Raw genomic sequence first — 17,422 nt, 5'->3', positions numbered from 1 at the left:
ACTGAAATGGACAGGAGAGAGAAACTTCTGAACAAAGCCATCCAAGTAGGCAAGTCCAAATCTTTTGGAGAACAGTGAATAAACCAGAATTCCTGTAGGGAAGCAACGAAAGGTAAGGTTTTCATGTGTGAGAAGGGCCTCCGTAACAGGTTCAGGCAGCTGGCAGAAAATAGCCTGTATGTTTCATCATTTGGTAAGCTTAATCTGAGAATCTCTGTAAAGTTGTGGTTCTGTAAATAACAACAATAACAATTTTGGAATGGTGCTGTTTTTTTCTTTTCATTCTTGAATAGATTTTTTGCTTGCTGATCAAGTCCCATCATTATTTTACATGAATTTTTTTGGAGTTCGTGAAATTTCTTGATTGATTTGAATTTGTCATCCATTCAAAGCTTCCTTGTGTTCCTATAAGTATTTCTATCCTTCCAGTGGCTTTTTTATTGCCTATGTTCTATTGTAGTTAAATATGAAAAATACTTGACTATTTAGTATTATTAATATAAAATATGTTTTTAATAAAACTATAATTAAGAAATTNTATAAGTATTAATAATAAATTATATTATTTTGTGGCAAAAATATCCATGATTTTCACCTTATTTACAAATAGCTCTATGAATAAAAAAAAAAAAAAGATTAAAGAGCACTAGCTACTTTGATTTCACCAAAAAATAAAACGGTTGGAATTAATAAAGTTAATCTATGAGAAAACATGCATATATTCAGCATTTAAATAATGTATATTGGAAAGGAATGTTCCAACCTGAATTTTCCAGAGTTTATTCATTACACTAAAACAGACTGTTTTTTGAGTGTTTGTATATGTGAGGAAGATGTATGACAGCCTTATAAGTCCTTTAAAAGATGATGTGTGTGTGTGTGTGTGTGTGTGTGTGTATTTCTCACAACTTTGAGAGAAGAACATTTAGTGAAAAGGAATATGGATTTAATTTTCTTTTACAGAACATGTTAGGCTGATACCAAAATTCGCAAGGGCATTATTCATAATTGAAATGTTTTCATTCAGGAGACTTACCTGAGATACATCTAGCTGTTTAAATCCCATCAGAAACAATAATTGTGTATGTGTGTGTGTGAGAGAGAAAAATTGATCTCCATAGAACTCTTGAAGTCTAAGAGTTAACTACCTTAGGAAGTTGCAGGTTAAGTCTAACCTCTCCAAATTCATCTTGAAAGAAAGCAGTCATGTAATCAATTGTAGAGTGTCGTATTTTTTCATCTGTGATTGCTACGTTAATGCATCCTGCACTACCTGCAGACTGACTATCCAGTGCGGCAGCATCATTTGGCATATTAGTACAGAAAACCCACACAGCAATGGCACACATGCACATTTATGCAGTAATTTGTTGGCAATGTGTTAGGGTTTTCTTTTTCCATTCATACTGGGAGGATAGTTTATTGTTCAAAAGAGCTGATCAAACTGCTAATTGTTTGATAGTGCAGTTAGCCATCACCTTGCTTCTGGAATTGAACCAAGGTACCCAATTGATGGACTAATGAAGACACTATTTTGATTATCCTGTCTAAAAATTGAGAAGTTTTTGCATAAAACAGTTCTTAGACTGGTATGTAGAATAACACACCTCAAACTTTAATATGCATACAAATCACTAGGCATCGTGTTAAAAACCCTTTCTGATTCATTGGGTTAGGGCGAGACCTGAGATTCTGCATCTGTATCAAGCTCCTAGATAATGCTGATGCTGTTGGTCTGCAGACCACTTTGGAGTAGTGAGGATATGAAGAACTGGACATCAGGTGGAGGTTGGACAAGTTATAACATATTGTGAATGCCTGTATCAGAAAAATGGTAATTTTGTGTCCCTTTGTCCACTCATGTGATATTGAATGTGAAAAAGGCAAATAACATTGTACTGTGATAGCAATAAAGTTGACCTCATGGACCCGTCTAGTAGCCCTTCAGGGACCTCCCATAGATCCCTGGGCCACATTTTGAGAAATGCTGGCAAACAGGAAACTGCGTTATTATATGCTTGTGCTTATTGCAAGTAATACATCAATGTAAATAACCCATAAAACGACCAGAAGACTGGCAGAACAGACTCTACAACTAAATGTAGAGAAGTAGCCACATTGAAGAGGGTAGGAAAGGCAGAGACACAGTGAGAATCTAAACCCTACAAGTCTGGCTGCCGGAGGGAGGGAGCCATGGGCACAGAGATGGGTGAGAAACTACTACACTGGGGAGCCTGTACAGAAAAGATGGGTCCCCATAGAATTTGAAGGTAAGAGTGGCCTAATTCCATGAGTTATAACCAGCAGGTCTTCGAGCATGGAACTCTAAAAATCAGCAGGTTCAGTGCTGGGAGAGGCAGGAGGGAGGGCAAGAGGAAGCTGAGTTTTCCTGCTCTTTTAAAGAGAGAGCAAGACAAACAGCCTGGGGAGATACAGTATAGAAGAGGGCAGTTTGGAAAATGCTTGGGGCATACAAGAGGGAGAGTTATTTACTATCTCAGAGTTCTGTGAGGGACTTCTCCAGGAATAAAGGAGCTGGCAGATGCCATTTCCCTCCCCTAACTCCCAGCATAAATACACAGCCACCCGTAGAAACCAGTGTGGCATCAGCATTCACTACCTAACTTGCTTACACTGTGCCCCTCCCCCTCCAGCCAGGTCAGCCTGGATCCCAGCACTGTGGGTCCCTTCCCCCAGATGACCAGTGTAAACCTTGCCAACACTGCATCTTCCCACTGTGCCCTTTGCACAACCTGGGTCCTAGTGGCAGTAGCAGGTCAACTCCCACAGAGCACATGTACACCTTGTTAAAACTGCATGTCCCCCACCAATAGGCATGCACTTTGCAGAGCCACCCAGGCAGGTCTTGCTCTACACAGTGGCTGCACATCTCCTGTGGAAGAGGAACAGCCCACACAACTTGCAGGCCCTGCAACCTAGCTCATTTTTGCTTTTCAGAGTGGTCCCAGCTGGCCAGGTCTCTGTAGCAGCTGTAAATCCCTTGTGGAAGAGAACCAGCACCACCTTCTTAAAAGTGCACACCCCACCCACTACTTTTAAGAGCAAGAGACATAGGTGACTTTCCTAATACAAAAAAAATAAAAAATAAAAAAACCAGACACAGAGAATTAGAAAAATGAGGAGACAGAGGAATATGTACCATAGTGAAAGGATAAAATAACAGCAAGAGACCTAAGTGAAACAGAGCTAAGTAATACACCTAATGGAGAATTTAGAGTAATGATCATAAAGATACTCACTGGACTTGAGAAAAGAGTAGAGGACATCAGTGAGACCATTAAAATGTTTAAGAAGATAAAAAAAAAAACCAATCACAGGGCACCTGGGTGACTCAGTTGAGCATCTGCCTTTGGCTCATGTTATCATCTCACAGTTTGTGAGTTTGAGCCCTGTATCAAGTTCGCTGCTGTCAGTGCAGAGGCTGCTTTGGGTCCTCTGTCTCCCCCCTCTCTCTATCCCTTCCCCACTCACACACGTGTGCACTCTCTATGTCTGTATCTTAAATATAAACATTAAAAAAAATAACCAATCAGAAATGAAGAACAAAATAATTCCAATTAAATTTAAATAAAATTCCTCCTCACTCTACTAGATGAGGGGCACTGGGTGGCTCAGTCGGCATCCTGCTTCAACTCAGGTCATGATCTTGAGGTTTGTGGTTTCAAGCCTAATGTCAGGCTCTGGGCTGACAGTTCAGAGCCTGGAGTCTACTTCAGATTCTTTCTGTCTGTCTCTCTCTCGCTCTCTCTCTCTGCTCCTCTCCTGCTCATGCGGTCTCTCTCTCAAAAATAAACAAACATCAAAAAAATTAAAAATACACTAGATGGGGAGCACTTGGGTGGCTCAGCTGGTAAAGCACCCAACTTTGGCTCAAGTCATGATCTCATGGTTTGTGAGATCAAGCCTTGTGTCAGGCTCTGTATTGACAGCATGGAACCTGCTTGGGATTCTCTCTCTCCCGCTCTCTCTTCCCCTCTCTTGCACACACTCTCTCTCAAAATAAATAAATAAACTTAAAAACACATTTAAAAATACAGTAGATAGAATAAATTGGAGGTTAGAAGAAGCAGAAGAACAAATGAGCAACCTAGAGGACAGAGTAATGGAAATTAGAAATAGACTTTGGGAACTCAGTGACTCCATCAAGCATAATAACATTTGCATTATAGGGACACAGAAAAGAAGAGAGAAAAGGGGTCAGAAAATCTATTTGAAGAAATAATAGATGAAAACTTCCCAAATCTGGGAAAGGAAGCAAATTCAGATATAGGAGGCTCAGAGATTCCCCTCAAATCAACCAAAGGAAATCTACACCAAGACATATCTTAATTAAAATGGCAAAAAGCAGTGATAAAGAAATAATTTGAAAAGTAGCAAAAGAAAAGAAGATAATTACATAAAAGGGAAACTCTATCAGGCTATTAGTGGATTTTTCAGTAGAAACTTTGCAGGCCATAAGGGTGTGGCATGATATATTCAAAGTACTGAAGGAAAAAATCTGCAATCAAGAATTGTCTAGTCAGCAAGGCTATCATTCAGAATAGATAGAGAGACAAAGAGTTTCCCAGACAAAAACTAAAGGAGTTCATCAGGACACCTGGTTGGTACAGTCAGTTAAGTGTCTGACTCTTGATTTTGATTCAGATCATAATCCCAAGGCCATGGGATGGAGCCCCACACTGGGGACCTCACTGAACACGAAGCTTGCTTAAGATTCTCATTCTCTCTCCATCTCTCTCCCCCTCTCTCTCCCTGTCATAAAAAACAAAAATTAAAAAATTAAAGGAGTTCATGACTACTAACCTAGCCCTACAAGAAATATTAAAGGGGACTATGAGTGGAAAAGAGAGACCATGAGTAAGAGTAAGAAAAGTGAGAAACACAAAAGTAGTAAAAATAAGCTTATCTGTAAAAATCAGTAAAGGGACTTACAAAAGGAAATAAAGTATGACATCATATACGTAAAACGTGGGAAGGAGAGGATTAAAGAATGGGTGCAAACTTGAGCAACCATCAACTTAAGATAGACTGCTCTATGCAGAAGATGTTATATAAAGACCTAATAGAAACCACCAATAAAACAGTAATAGAAATGTAAAAAATAAAGAGAAAGGAATCCAAGTATATCACTAAAGAAAAGCCAACTTATGGTGAGAGAAGAAAGCAAGGGAAGATAGGAACAGAGAAGATCCATAAACAAACAAAACAAATAACAAAATAGCAATAAATACATACCTAACAAACCTAACAATAATTACTTTGAATGTAAATGGACTAAATGCTCCAATCAAAAGACACAGAGTGATGGACCATCTAAATGCTGCTTACTAGAGACATGCTTCATACCTAAAGACACATGCATTGTGAAAGTGAGGGAATGCGGAAATATTTATCATGCAAATGGGTGTCAAAAGAAAGCCAGGGTATCAGTACTTAGATGAAATTGACTTTAAAACAAAGACTGTAACAAGAGACAAAAGACACTACATAATCATTAAGGAGACAATCCAACAAGAAGATACAATAATTGTAAATATTTATGCAGCCAACATGGAAGCACCCAAATACATAAAACAGTTAAAAACAAATACAAAGGAACTAATCAAAAATACAATAATAGTAGGGGACTAGAACACCCCACTTATATCAATGGACAGATCATCTAAACAGATAATCAAAAAGGAAACAGTGGCTTTGAATGACAAACCAGATGGATTTGATAGATATAGTAAATATCTATATTAATAAATATAGATATATTCAGAACATTCCATCCTAAAACAGAATACATATTCTTTTCAAGTGTACATTGAACATTCTCTAGAATAGAGTACATATTAAGTCACAAAGTAAGTCTTGGCAATTTGAAAAAGACAGAAGTTATGCCATACCTTTTCTTACCACAATACAATGAAATTAGAAATCAACTACAAGAGGGGTGCCTGAGTGGCTCAATTGGTTAAGCATCTGACTCCAGTTCAGGTTATAAACCTGCAGTTTGTAGTTTTAAGCCCTGTGTTGGGCTCTGTTTTGATAGCTTGGAGCCTGGAGCCTGCTTCAGATTCTGTCTCCCTGTCTCTCTGCCCCTCCGCCACTTGAGCTCTGTCTCTCTCTCAAAAACAAATAAGCATTAAAAATAATTTTAAAATAAATCAACCACCAGAAAAAAGCTGGAAACAACACAAATACTTGGAGGTTAAATAACATGCTACTAAGCAATGGATGTGTCAACCAAGAAATCAAAGGGGAAATAAAAAAACACATGGATACAAATGAAAAAAAAATGGTTCTAAGAGAGAAGTTTATAGCAATACAGCCCCACATCAAAAACAAGAAAATTTTCAAATAAATAACTTGACCTTATGCCTAAAGTAGCTAGAAAAAGAAAAATAAACAAAAAAACCCAAAGCAGCAGAAGGAAAGAACTGATAAAGATTAAAGCAGACATAAATGATATAGAAACTAAAAAAAAAAAAACAAAAAACAAAAAAAAACAATGAACCAGGAGCTGGTTTTTTGATAAGATCAACAAAATTGATAAACCTCTAGCCACACTCGACAAAAAAGGAGAGAAAGAGGAAGAGGACTCAGATAAACAAAATTAGAAACAAAAGATGAGAAACAACAACCAACACCACAGAAATACAAGGGACTGTAAGAGAATAATATGAAAAATCATATGCCAAAAAAACTGTGCAACCTAAAAGAAATGAATAAATTTCTAGAAACATATACCAAAACTGAAACCGGAGGAAATAGAAAATCCGAACAGACCAATTACCAGCAATAAAATTGGAAGGAAAAAAAAAAACCCTCCCAATAAACAAAGTCTAGGACCAGACAGGTTCATAGGTGAGTTCTACTAAACATTTAAAGAAGAGTTAATGCCTATTCTCAAGCTTTTTCCAACAAATAGAAGAGGAAGTAAAATTTCCAAATTAGTTCTTTGAGGCCAGCATTATCCTGATAACGAAAACCACATAAAGATACAACAACAACAAAAATAGAACTACAGGTCAATGACTCTGATAAATGTAGATGCAAAAATTCTCAACACAATATTAGCAAACTGAATCCAACAATACATTTAAAAATATCATTCACCACAATCAACTGAGATTTATTCCTGTGATGCAAGGGTTGTTTAGTATTTGCAAATCAGTCAACATGATAACATTACATCAATAAGAGAAAGGACAAAAATCACATGATTATTTTAGTAGATGCAGAAAAAGCATATGACAAAGTATGACATCCATTCATTATTTTAAAAATCTTCAAGAAAGTAGATTTAGAGGGAACATACTTCAACATAAATACCTTACGTGCAAAACCAGCAGCAAACATCACACTCAAGAGTGAAACACTGAGAGTTTTTCCTTTATGGTCAGAAACAAGACAGGAATATCCACTCTCACCACTATTTAACTTAGTACTGGAAGTTCTAGCCACAGCAGCAGAAAAAAAAAGGAAAGGAATAAGAGGCATCCAAATTGGTAAAGAATAAGAAAAACTTTCACTATTTGCAGATGGCACGGTTCTATGTACAGAAAACCCAAAATACTCCACCAAAAACTACTAGAGCTGATAAATGAATTTAGTAAGGTTGCAGGATACAAAAATCACTGTACAGAAATCTATTGTATTTATATACACTAATAAGGAAGCAGAAGAAAGAGAAATGAAGAAACAACCCCATTTACAATTGCATCAAAAATAATAAAATACGTAGGAATAAACTTAAGCAAAGAGGTGAAAGACCTGCACTCTTGAAAACTATAAAACACTAATGAAAGAAACTGAAGGTGACAATGGTGAAAGAAATGGAAAGACATTCCATGCTCATGGATTGGAACAACAGATATCATTAAAATATCTATAATATCCAAAGCAGTCTATAGATTTACTGCAATCCCTATCAAAATACCAACAGCATTTTCCACAGAGCTCTAACTATCGAAAAATATGTATGGAACCACAAAAGACCCCGAATAGCCAAAGCAATCTTGGAAAAGAAAAACAAAACTGGAGGTATCATAATTCCACACTTGAGTTATATTACAAAGCTGTAGTAGTCAAAACAATATGGTACTGGTACAAAAATAGACATAGATCAACAGAATAGAAAGCCCAGAAATAAACCCACAATGTTTGACAAAGGATGCAAGAATATGCAATGAGAAAAAGGCAGTCTCTTCAACAAATGGTATTGGGGAAAATGGACAGCTACATGCCCAAGAATGAAACTGGACCACTTTCTTACATTATACACAAAAATAAACCCCAAATGGATTAAAGACCTAAATGGGAGACCTGAAACCATAAAAATCTTAGAAGACAGCACAGGCAATAATATCCCTGACACTGGCCATAGGAACATCTTTCTGATATGTCTTCTGAGACAAGAGAAACAAAAGCAAAAATAAACTATTGGAACTGCATCAAAATAAAAAGCTTCTCACAGCAAAAGTAACAATCAACAAAAACAACCTCCTCAATGGGAGAAGATATTTGCAAATGACATATCCAAAATGTATGGGTTAGTATCCATTTCTAGTGTCCATTTCTCCAAAGGAGACATCCAGATGGCCAATAGACATATGAAAAGATGCTCAACATCACTCATCATCAGGGAAATGCAAATCAAAACCACAATGAGATGTCACCTTGCACCTGTCAGAATGGCTAAAATCAAAACACAAGAAATAAGTGTTGGTGAGGCTGAGGAGAAATGGGAACCTTGGTGCACTGCTGATAGAAATGCAAACTGATGCAGCCACTGTGGAAGACAGTATGGAGGTTCCTCAAAAAGTTAAAAATGGAACCACCATATGACTTAGTAATCACACTAATGAGGATTTACCCAAAAAATACAAAAACCAATTCAAAGGGAAACATGTACTCCTATGTTTATTGCAGCTTGAAAATAGGAAAATTATGGAAGCAACCTAAATGTCCATCGATAGAAGAATGGATAAAGAGGAAGTGGTGTATATATATACAGTGGAATATTATTCAGTCATAAAAAAGGAATGAAATCTTGCCATTTTCAACAACATAGATGAAGCTAGAGAGTATAATGCTAAGTGAAGTAAGCCAGTCAGAGAAAGACAAATAACCTATGATACCCATAGGTGAAATTTAAGAACCAAATCAACAAAGGAAAAAAGGGAGAGCGAGACAAACCAAAAAACAGATCCTTAACTATAGAGAACAAGCAGACAGTTACCAGAGGGGAGGTGTGGAGGAAGATGGGTGAAATAGGTGAAGGAGATTAAAGAGTACATTTATCTTGATGAGCACTGAGTAATAAATGTCATTACTGAATCACTATATTGTATACCTGAAACAAATAAAACTGTATGTTAACTACACTGAACAAAAATAAAAATAAAAATCTCTACTCTTTTCACAGAAAAAAATACAAAATGCTAGAAAATTTAGGAGAGATATTAGGAACTTGAAACATTTTTTTATTTTACTAAATATCTTCTATGAAAAAGGAACCCCTCTACAAGTGAATGGTATCCCATAGAGCTGTGCATTAAGGTTATCCTTGTTAGGTCAGAGGTGAACAACTGGGCTGGTGATGACTTTGGAGACTTTGGGGCCGGAATTGAACGTGAGGCATTACTTCAAATACAGCAAAGTTTGCTTTGGGAGCTGATAGAAATGTTCTAAAAGTATTGTTTGCATGCCTGGCTGGCTCAGTCAGTAGAACATGTGACTCTTGATCTCAGGGTCATGAATTCAAGCCCCATATTTGGCATAGAAATTACTTTAAAAAAATTAGATTGTTGTGATGGTTGTATAGCTTTGCAAATCTGCTACAAGTCATTAATTGTACACTTAAAATGAAAAAAAGTAATCCTTCTAAATAAGCTATGTTAGTTTTAAAGAACACATGGGTGAATATTTGATTCTTGTCATTTTTTCCCTGGTTTTTGTATTTGGAAGGCTCAATAACCCTCTTCATGACATCTACTGTGGTGAGCCTGATCCTTTACACGACTGAGCCTAAAAATTCATTTCATATCGTTTTCTTATATTTATGTTTAGTCAATTTTTAAGATCTTTTTTAGTACCTTATAACACACCTGTCTTTTTGGCTCCTCAGCAACCGTGTTGAAGCATGGACAAGAGATGTTGCTTTCTTACTCAGACAAGAAGGCAGGCCTATGGTTAATCTTATCCCTAAAAAGACTAAAGTAAGAGTAATGGCAGAAGACTGGAAGAATACAGACAGAGCAGTAAATTGGTTAAGAAAGGAAGCAAGTAATAACACTCGACCATTTGTTCTCTACTTGGGATTAAATTTACCACATCCATATCCTTCACCATCTTCAGGAGAAAATTTTGGATCTTCAACATTTCACACATCTCTTTACTGGCTTAACAAGGTAAGTATGCTTTTGCGTGCTCAAAAGTACAAGTTAACATTATAAGCTGTATGTTATTGGTACTTGCCCAGTGTTTCTTTTATTATCACTTTTAAAGAAAAATGTGAAAATTGTATACCTTAGTACATCAAACTTGACCAATAATTGGTTGACAAAAACCAAAGGGGCAATTTTACAAAAATAAAATAAGTATTAAAACTCAGTAACCGGGGTGCCTGGGTGGCTTAGTTGGTTAAGCATCCGACTTTCGCCTAGGTCATGATCTCACGGTTCGTGGGTTCGAGCCCCGAGCCTGGAGCTTGTTTCAGTCTGTGACTCCCTCTCTCTCTGACCCTCCCCTGCTCACGCTGTCTCTCTCTCTCTCCTAGAAATAAATAAAGCATTTAAAACAACAACAACAAAAAACCTCAGTAACCTACTTCTGAGTTGAACACATTTGCATATAATTTGTCTATAAAAAGAGAAACTAGGGGTGCCTGGGTGGCTCAGTAGGTTAAGCGTCTGACTTCTGCTCAAGTCAAGATCTCACGGGTCATGAATTCGAGCCCCAGTCAGGCTCTGTGCTGACAGCTCAGAGCCTGGAGCCTGCTTCAGATTGTGTCTCCCTCTTTCTCTCTGTCCTTCTCCAACTTGTACTCTGTCTCTCTCAAAAATAAAAATAAACATTGAGAGAGAGAGAGAGAGAGAGAGACTAAAGGACACTCTTAAGAGTGCACGCAGTCCTCACTTGGCACAGGTCAAAGTGGTAAAAGTGACCATACAAGTTGAAATTGTACAAAGAGATCTCAGTAATCAACTGAGAAAGTGACTATTTTTCTAAGACTCTTAAATACATTAAACCTCTCTTCTTCTGGGTAATAAATATACAGGGAAATGAAAAACAGTAAAAACTGATGTTTAATGCACCTATGTTTAATAACTGAAAACACCAGAAACACTGAGAATTAACGTGTTTGTGTTTTTGTAAAGAAACAAATCAGGAGTTTGAACAGTGCTTGCCTGCTCATTGTATAACAAGATATGGAGCAAGAAGCTCTATGTCTTGGCAGATTGTCATATTCCTTTCTAATTATGGGTCACCTTCCAACATTTTACCCTTTGCTCTTTCAATGTCATGGTAAATTTCTGAGAGTTCGTTTAACGTTCACATTTTTGCTAGTGTCACTTTCTCTATAACATGCTCATCCTTCTTTTTTAGCAGCGGCCTTCCTCATTTATCTCCATGAGTGTGTCTTCACTGAGTTCTTCTGGCTGCACAGCTAGAGTGTATCAAATGGCAGCAGCAGCAGCATTCCCAGATTGGCTATTAAGTCTATAGCTCTAATTAATGTTTGATTCAAATTTTATGTCCATTGTTACCACTTTTCCATTTTTTTGCTCTGCCTTCATCTTTTTTGACCACTCCCCTCTTTTGAGGATCCATTTTTGTAAAACGTCACATGGATTTGTCACTGGGAGACAAGGAGGCAGCACACCTTCACACTTTGCTGTGTGTGTGCATAACTGAACAAAAGATATGCAGTGACCACTGCTAGATTTTTTATTTTTATTTTTGTTTTTTTAATATAATTTATTGTCAAATTGGCTTACATTTGGCCATCACCCACTTTCTTCTCTCCCTCACCTCCCATCTGCCCTCAGTTTGTTCTCTGTATTTAAGAGTCTCTGTGGTTTGCCTCCCTCCCTCTCTGTTTGTAACTATTTTTTTTCCCTCTCCTTTCCCCCATGGTCTTCTGTTAAGTTTCTCAAGATACACATATGAGTGAAAACATATGATATCTGTCTTTCTCTGACTGACCTGTTTCAGTTAGCATAATACCCTCCATTTCCATCCACGCTGCTGCAAATGGCCAGAAATCATTCTTTCTCATTGCCAGATAGTATTCCATTGTATATGTAAACCACATCTTCTTTATCCATTCAACTGATAGACTTAAAAAGAATAAATAATTAGTCACTGATTGTGATACACATCTGTAATTTACATAGATTTGTAGACTAAAGAGCTAGCAGTATTTAAATGTGAAAGTTTGTACTTCATGTAGTAACTGACAGTTAATATACTTTGGTAACTAAAATTTGAACTGTGTTGTTGAAGGACTGGTATTATTTGACAAAACTGTGGTGACTAAAATCCACACACATATGAACCATGCAAACGAGGACTACTTGTGTTATGAAAGGTGTCAACTTAAATTTAAGTTACTATAATAACTCTAATCAAGGGGTACCTGCGTGGCTTAGTCACTTAAGAGTCCGACTCTTGATTTTGGCATAGGTCATGATCCCAGGGTCATAGGATCGAACCTCATGTCAGGCCCTGCGCTGAGCATGGAGCCTGCTTAAGATTCTGTCTGTCCCTCTGCTCCTCCCCTGCTCTCACTCTCTGAAATTAAAAAACAAACAAACAAACAAACAAAAAAACTCTAATCAGACATGCTATTTAGGGGCACCAGGCTGCTCAGTCAGTAGAGTGTGTGACTCTTGATCTTGGTATTGTAAGTTCAAGTCCCACCTTGGATGTAGAGATTACTTAAAACTAAATCTTTAAAAAAAAAAAAAAAAAAGGAAAAGAAATGTTTAGTGAACCCTATTTCAAAGGAAACAATGTCAAAGTTTTATTTTTTTAAATGTTTTTTTAGATGTTTTGTTTATTTCTGGGAGAGAGAGACAGCACGAGCAGGGGAGGACCAGAGACAAAGAGAGAGAGAGGAGACACAAAGTCTGAAGCAGCCTCCAGGCTCCAAGCCAGGTGTTAGCACAGAGCCTGACGCGGGGCTTGAACCCACGAACCATGAGATCATGACCTGAGCTGAAGTCGAATGCTTAACCAACTGAACCCTTAAGGCGCCCCACAATGTCAAAGTTTTAGATACTTCATGTCTTCTGAAAAACTTGTAACTGGCTCTATCTTAAAATATTTGTCTAGAATTAGTACTAGCCTATTGAACTAAATCAAATAACTTTTAAGTAAATAGCAAGTAGAAATTTGAGATTTTTTTTAATTACATGACTAAAAGAAATGTATAACTTAAGTCTGGTCTTTTCACCAAAACTGTAAGCACTTATATGTATTAAAAAGCTGTATTTGTTCTTAGCAAACATTTGGCTGTCTCACTCAATATTGGCATTTTTACTAGTGAACTACAGGGAGATTGATCTAGATTCTCAGGTTGCTGATTCTATTATTTTGAGTTGATCACACACTATATTAAAAAGCTTGGATAGTTTTCCTGGACTAGAATGTCTAATAAAGCTCATGTTTATCATTGTCATCTGTAATTATAAAATAATTTTTATAATTTTCTCACTATATATACAAGTATTAATACATACCTTTTGTTGTTACTATGAATATTAACAATTTATTCCTAATTATGTATTTGGTTTACTTTTATATAACTCATAATTATTCTTTTCTACTATCCTAAGTTATTAAGCATTGTCTAGTTCACCATACATACTTGTTGGGGGAGGACAATATTACTACTTCATTTTTCTCTCCTTTTTAGGTATCTTCTGATGCCATCAAAATCCCCAAGTGGTTACCTCTGTCAGAAATGCACCCTGTAGATTATTACTCTTCTTATACAAAAAATTGCACTGGAAAGTTTACAGAAAAAGAAATTAAGAATATTAGGGCCTTTTATTATGCTATGTGTGCTGAGACAGATGCCATGCTTGGTAGGTGGTATATTTAATAAGCAATTAAATGAAGAAAATGTATATTTTTCCAATAAACTGTGATCATGCTGGTTTAGCTTAGATGCTAAAAACTTAAAATTATAAAAATCTTGACACATAAAAATTAGATAATTTGCATTATTAATTGTGGAATAAAAAGCCTTTTCTATCTTGATTATTCATAAATAAATGCTCAAATTATTTCATACATAAAGATAGGACCATACAAGGCTATTATCTGCCTGAAACAAAACATTTTACTTGCTTTAAACAGGAATCAGTATTTAACCAAACACAAGGACCCATGTGACAGGTAATTGTAAGGCAGCTTGGGTTCTAAGGGGTAAGTGTTTAGTCACAGATTCTTGTGACTTCTCCCAGACTTGTAATAACTTCAAAACAAAACCTTTCTTCCCAGGCCCTTTAGAGCAAGGTTTAACTAAACCTGCCATCAGTTTCCCCAGGTGTATTCTGGTCCAGACTCCTATTGAATTTCCTTCCCTAGCTCAGTTCAAAACCCTACTTGGTTCCATAAGAAAGTGTTCTGTCTACTCATTTGTAGAGTTACTTAATGGCTGTTTCTAGTTTAGATTGGAGAACCCTTGGTTTTAAAAAAAAATCCATTTTCCTAACAGGTTATTTTCATACTTTGCTATCCCGTGGAGTGGAGCAGAACTGCATTAGTGAAGTGTGGGAAGCACCTTTTCTGTACAAAGTAAACTTTGAGAGTGAACTAGTGGCTGTTTCTTAAAAAGCAGTCAATGTGCAAAAACAGAAAAGTATAAAGCAGAAAGCAAAAAAGCCATATGGATAAATTATTTATATGGCAGTATAATATGAATTAAAAGTCCTAAGGATCTTCCAGGTACTTGATCTTAAATGTAAATGAGATTTTAAGTAAATTTTTTTCATCCTAAATCCACACAAATGTTGACATTTTCTGATGTTAGTGAATATTCACCCATTTGCACCCTGGAAATCACTTCTTAAAGTTTGCAGCTATCCATTCATCTGTATCTACTAAGGTGAAATAATTACTATATATAATGTTGCTGCAGGGAGTGTGGGAATACCTCTTGAAGTCTCTTCAGAGAAAAAAAAATGCAGCAGTAGCTCACTTCTAGTTACAAAGTTTATGGAATGTGGTGTATCTTGTTAAATCCACAGTAGTCTGGTCACCAAATAGTATTTATTACTGTTCATTATGTTTGTTCAACAAATATTTAGTGCCCACTAGCTAGCCAGCTGGCACGATTTGGGGCCCTGATGGTACTAATTGCATATCATTAAGAAAACATGCTATAGGGGCCCCTCGTTAGCTCAGTCAGTTAAGCATCCTACTTCACTCAGGTCATAATCTCCTGGTCCATGGGTTTGAGCCCCGCATCAGGCTCTGTGCTGACAGCTCAGAGCCTGGAGCCTGCTTGAGATTCTCTCTCTATGCCCCTCCCCTGCTCACACTCTCTTTCTCAAAACTAAATATTAAAAAATAAAATAAAATAAGTCACACTTTGATCAAAAACACTAAGCTTTTGGGGGCTCCTGGGTAGTTCAGTCATTTAAGTGGCTGACTCTTATCTTCAGCTCAGGTTGTGATCTCACAGTTCCTAAGTTCCAGTCCCATATCTGGCTCTGTGCTCACAGCATGAAGCCTGCTTTGGATCCTCTCTCTCCCCCTTTCTGCCTTTCTCTCCCTCTTTCGGTGTCTTCTCTCTCTCTCTCTCAAAAGTAAATAAATGTTAAAAAAATTAAAAAGCAAAAAACACTAAGCTCTCAGGATACCTGGGTGGCTCAGTCAGTTAAACAACTGACTCCTGATTTAGGCTCAGGTCATTATCTCACAGTTTGTGAGTTTGAGATCTGTGCTGGGCCCCACCCTGACAGTTTTGAGCATGCTTGGGATTCTCTCTCTCCCTCTCTTCCTGCCCCTATCCCACATGACTCATGCTTTCTCTCTCAAAATGAATAAATAAACCTAAAAAAAAAAACCCACTAAGCTCTTCCTCCACTTTAGGGCCTTTATATTTGCTTTTCCCTCTGCCTGGAATACTATTCCATTTGCGTTAAAAAAAATTAATGTTTATTTCTGAGAGAGAGAGAGAGTGGGGGGGGCTGCAGAGAGAGAGAGATAGGAGACACATTATCTGAAGCAGGCTGCAGGCTGTCAGCACAGAGCCCAACACGGGGCTCGAATTCATGAACTTCAAGATCATGACCTGAGACAAAGTTGGATGCTTAACTGACTGAGCCACCCAGGTGCTCCTCCATTTGCTTTTTACATGGCTAGCTATTGTCGGTCTTCAGCTCTCAGTGCAAGTATCACCTCCTCACAGATATCTTCCCAACCACCATAAGTTAGTATACCAGCCCCACCATCCTACTTCCTCTATATCTTATCATCCTGATTGTTTACATCATCATATTTAATTATTTTGTCTATTTACTTGTTTACTGTTTGCTTCCCTTGAACAATGGGAACCTCGTGAGGTCAGGGACTTCAGTCCGATTCAAGATTACAACCTATATGCCTAACTTTATATCCATGGTGCCTGACACATAGTAAGAACTCAGTAAACATTTACTGAATGAGTGTAAACACCAGCATTTATAAGGCGTCGTTGTAACTACAGTTGTATACAAGTTGTTGGGGCCTTGGAGGAAAGCAATTCAGTCTACCCTGAGGAGAAGGGAATGTGTCACCAGGAAGATAATACTTGAATTAGGTCATAAAGAAGAATGGGAATCTGCCGAGTAGATGGTGGGAGAAAAGGCATTCAACACAGATGAAGGCAGAGTATGTACAGAGGCAAGAAAGTCTTAAGTAACTATTATTAGTTTAGGGAATTCTAAGTAATTTAAGACTATAAAAGGTAAAGGCTTAGGGGTAGCTGAGGGTGCTGAGCTTGCTAGAGAATTACACAATGGCAAGTTTTGAAAAAGTTTTAAACGGAGGTGTGNGGCGGACAGGGAATGGGGGCAAGAAGGCCAATTAGGAAGCCATTACACTTGTCCAGTTGAAAGATCCTGACGGCCTGTATTCGGTAAATAACTCCATAGAGCAATGGGTCTCAATTCTGACCGGACTTCAAAATCACCTGTGGATTTTGTTTTTAATAATACAGACCCGTGTAGACCAGATTCAGGAACCGCCAAAAGAGGCAGGAGTCCTGCCTGGACTATGCCTTCCTGTGAGTCTTCATTACAATGAAGAGGGGACATCGGGGTGGCTCCGCTGGCTAGGCATCTGACTTCGGTTCAGGTCACGATTTCATGGTTTGAGGAGTTTGAATCCCGCATCGGGTGAGCTCGAGCCTTGC

The 17,422-nt window shown here is 37.5% G+C and overlaps 1 protein-coding gene across 1 annotated transcript in view; it reads left to right on the top strand.

Annotated features, from left to right (window-relative positions):
* ARSK (arylsulfatase family member K) overlaps nucleotides 1–17,422 on the top strand; it is a 53,482-nt gene that overhangs the window by 17,717 nt on the left and 18,343 nt on the right. The window contains exons 4-5 of the mRNA XM_077765197.1: nucleotides 10,139–10,421; nucleotides 13,934–14,105. Of these exons, the coding sequence (XP_077621323.1) occupies nucleotides 10,139–10,421; nucleotides 13,934–14,105 (455 nt within the window). The remainder of the gene's footprint in view (nucleotides 1–10,138; nucleotides 10,422–13,933; nucleotides 14,106–17,422) is intronic.

This window comes from Crocuta crocuta, unplaced genomic scaffold (genome assembly GCF_008692635.1).
Source record: "Crocuta crocuta isolate KB4526 unplaced genomic scaffold, BGI_CrCroc_1.0 scaffold645, whole genome shotgun sequence".
NCBI lineage: Eukaryota > Metazoa > Chordata > Mammalia > Carnivora > Hyaenidae > Crocuta > Crocuta crocuta.
The sequence above is the reverse complement of the archived record's forward strand: the minus strand, read 5'-3'. Positions and strand labels throughout refer to the sequence as shown.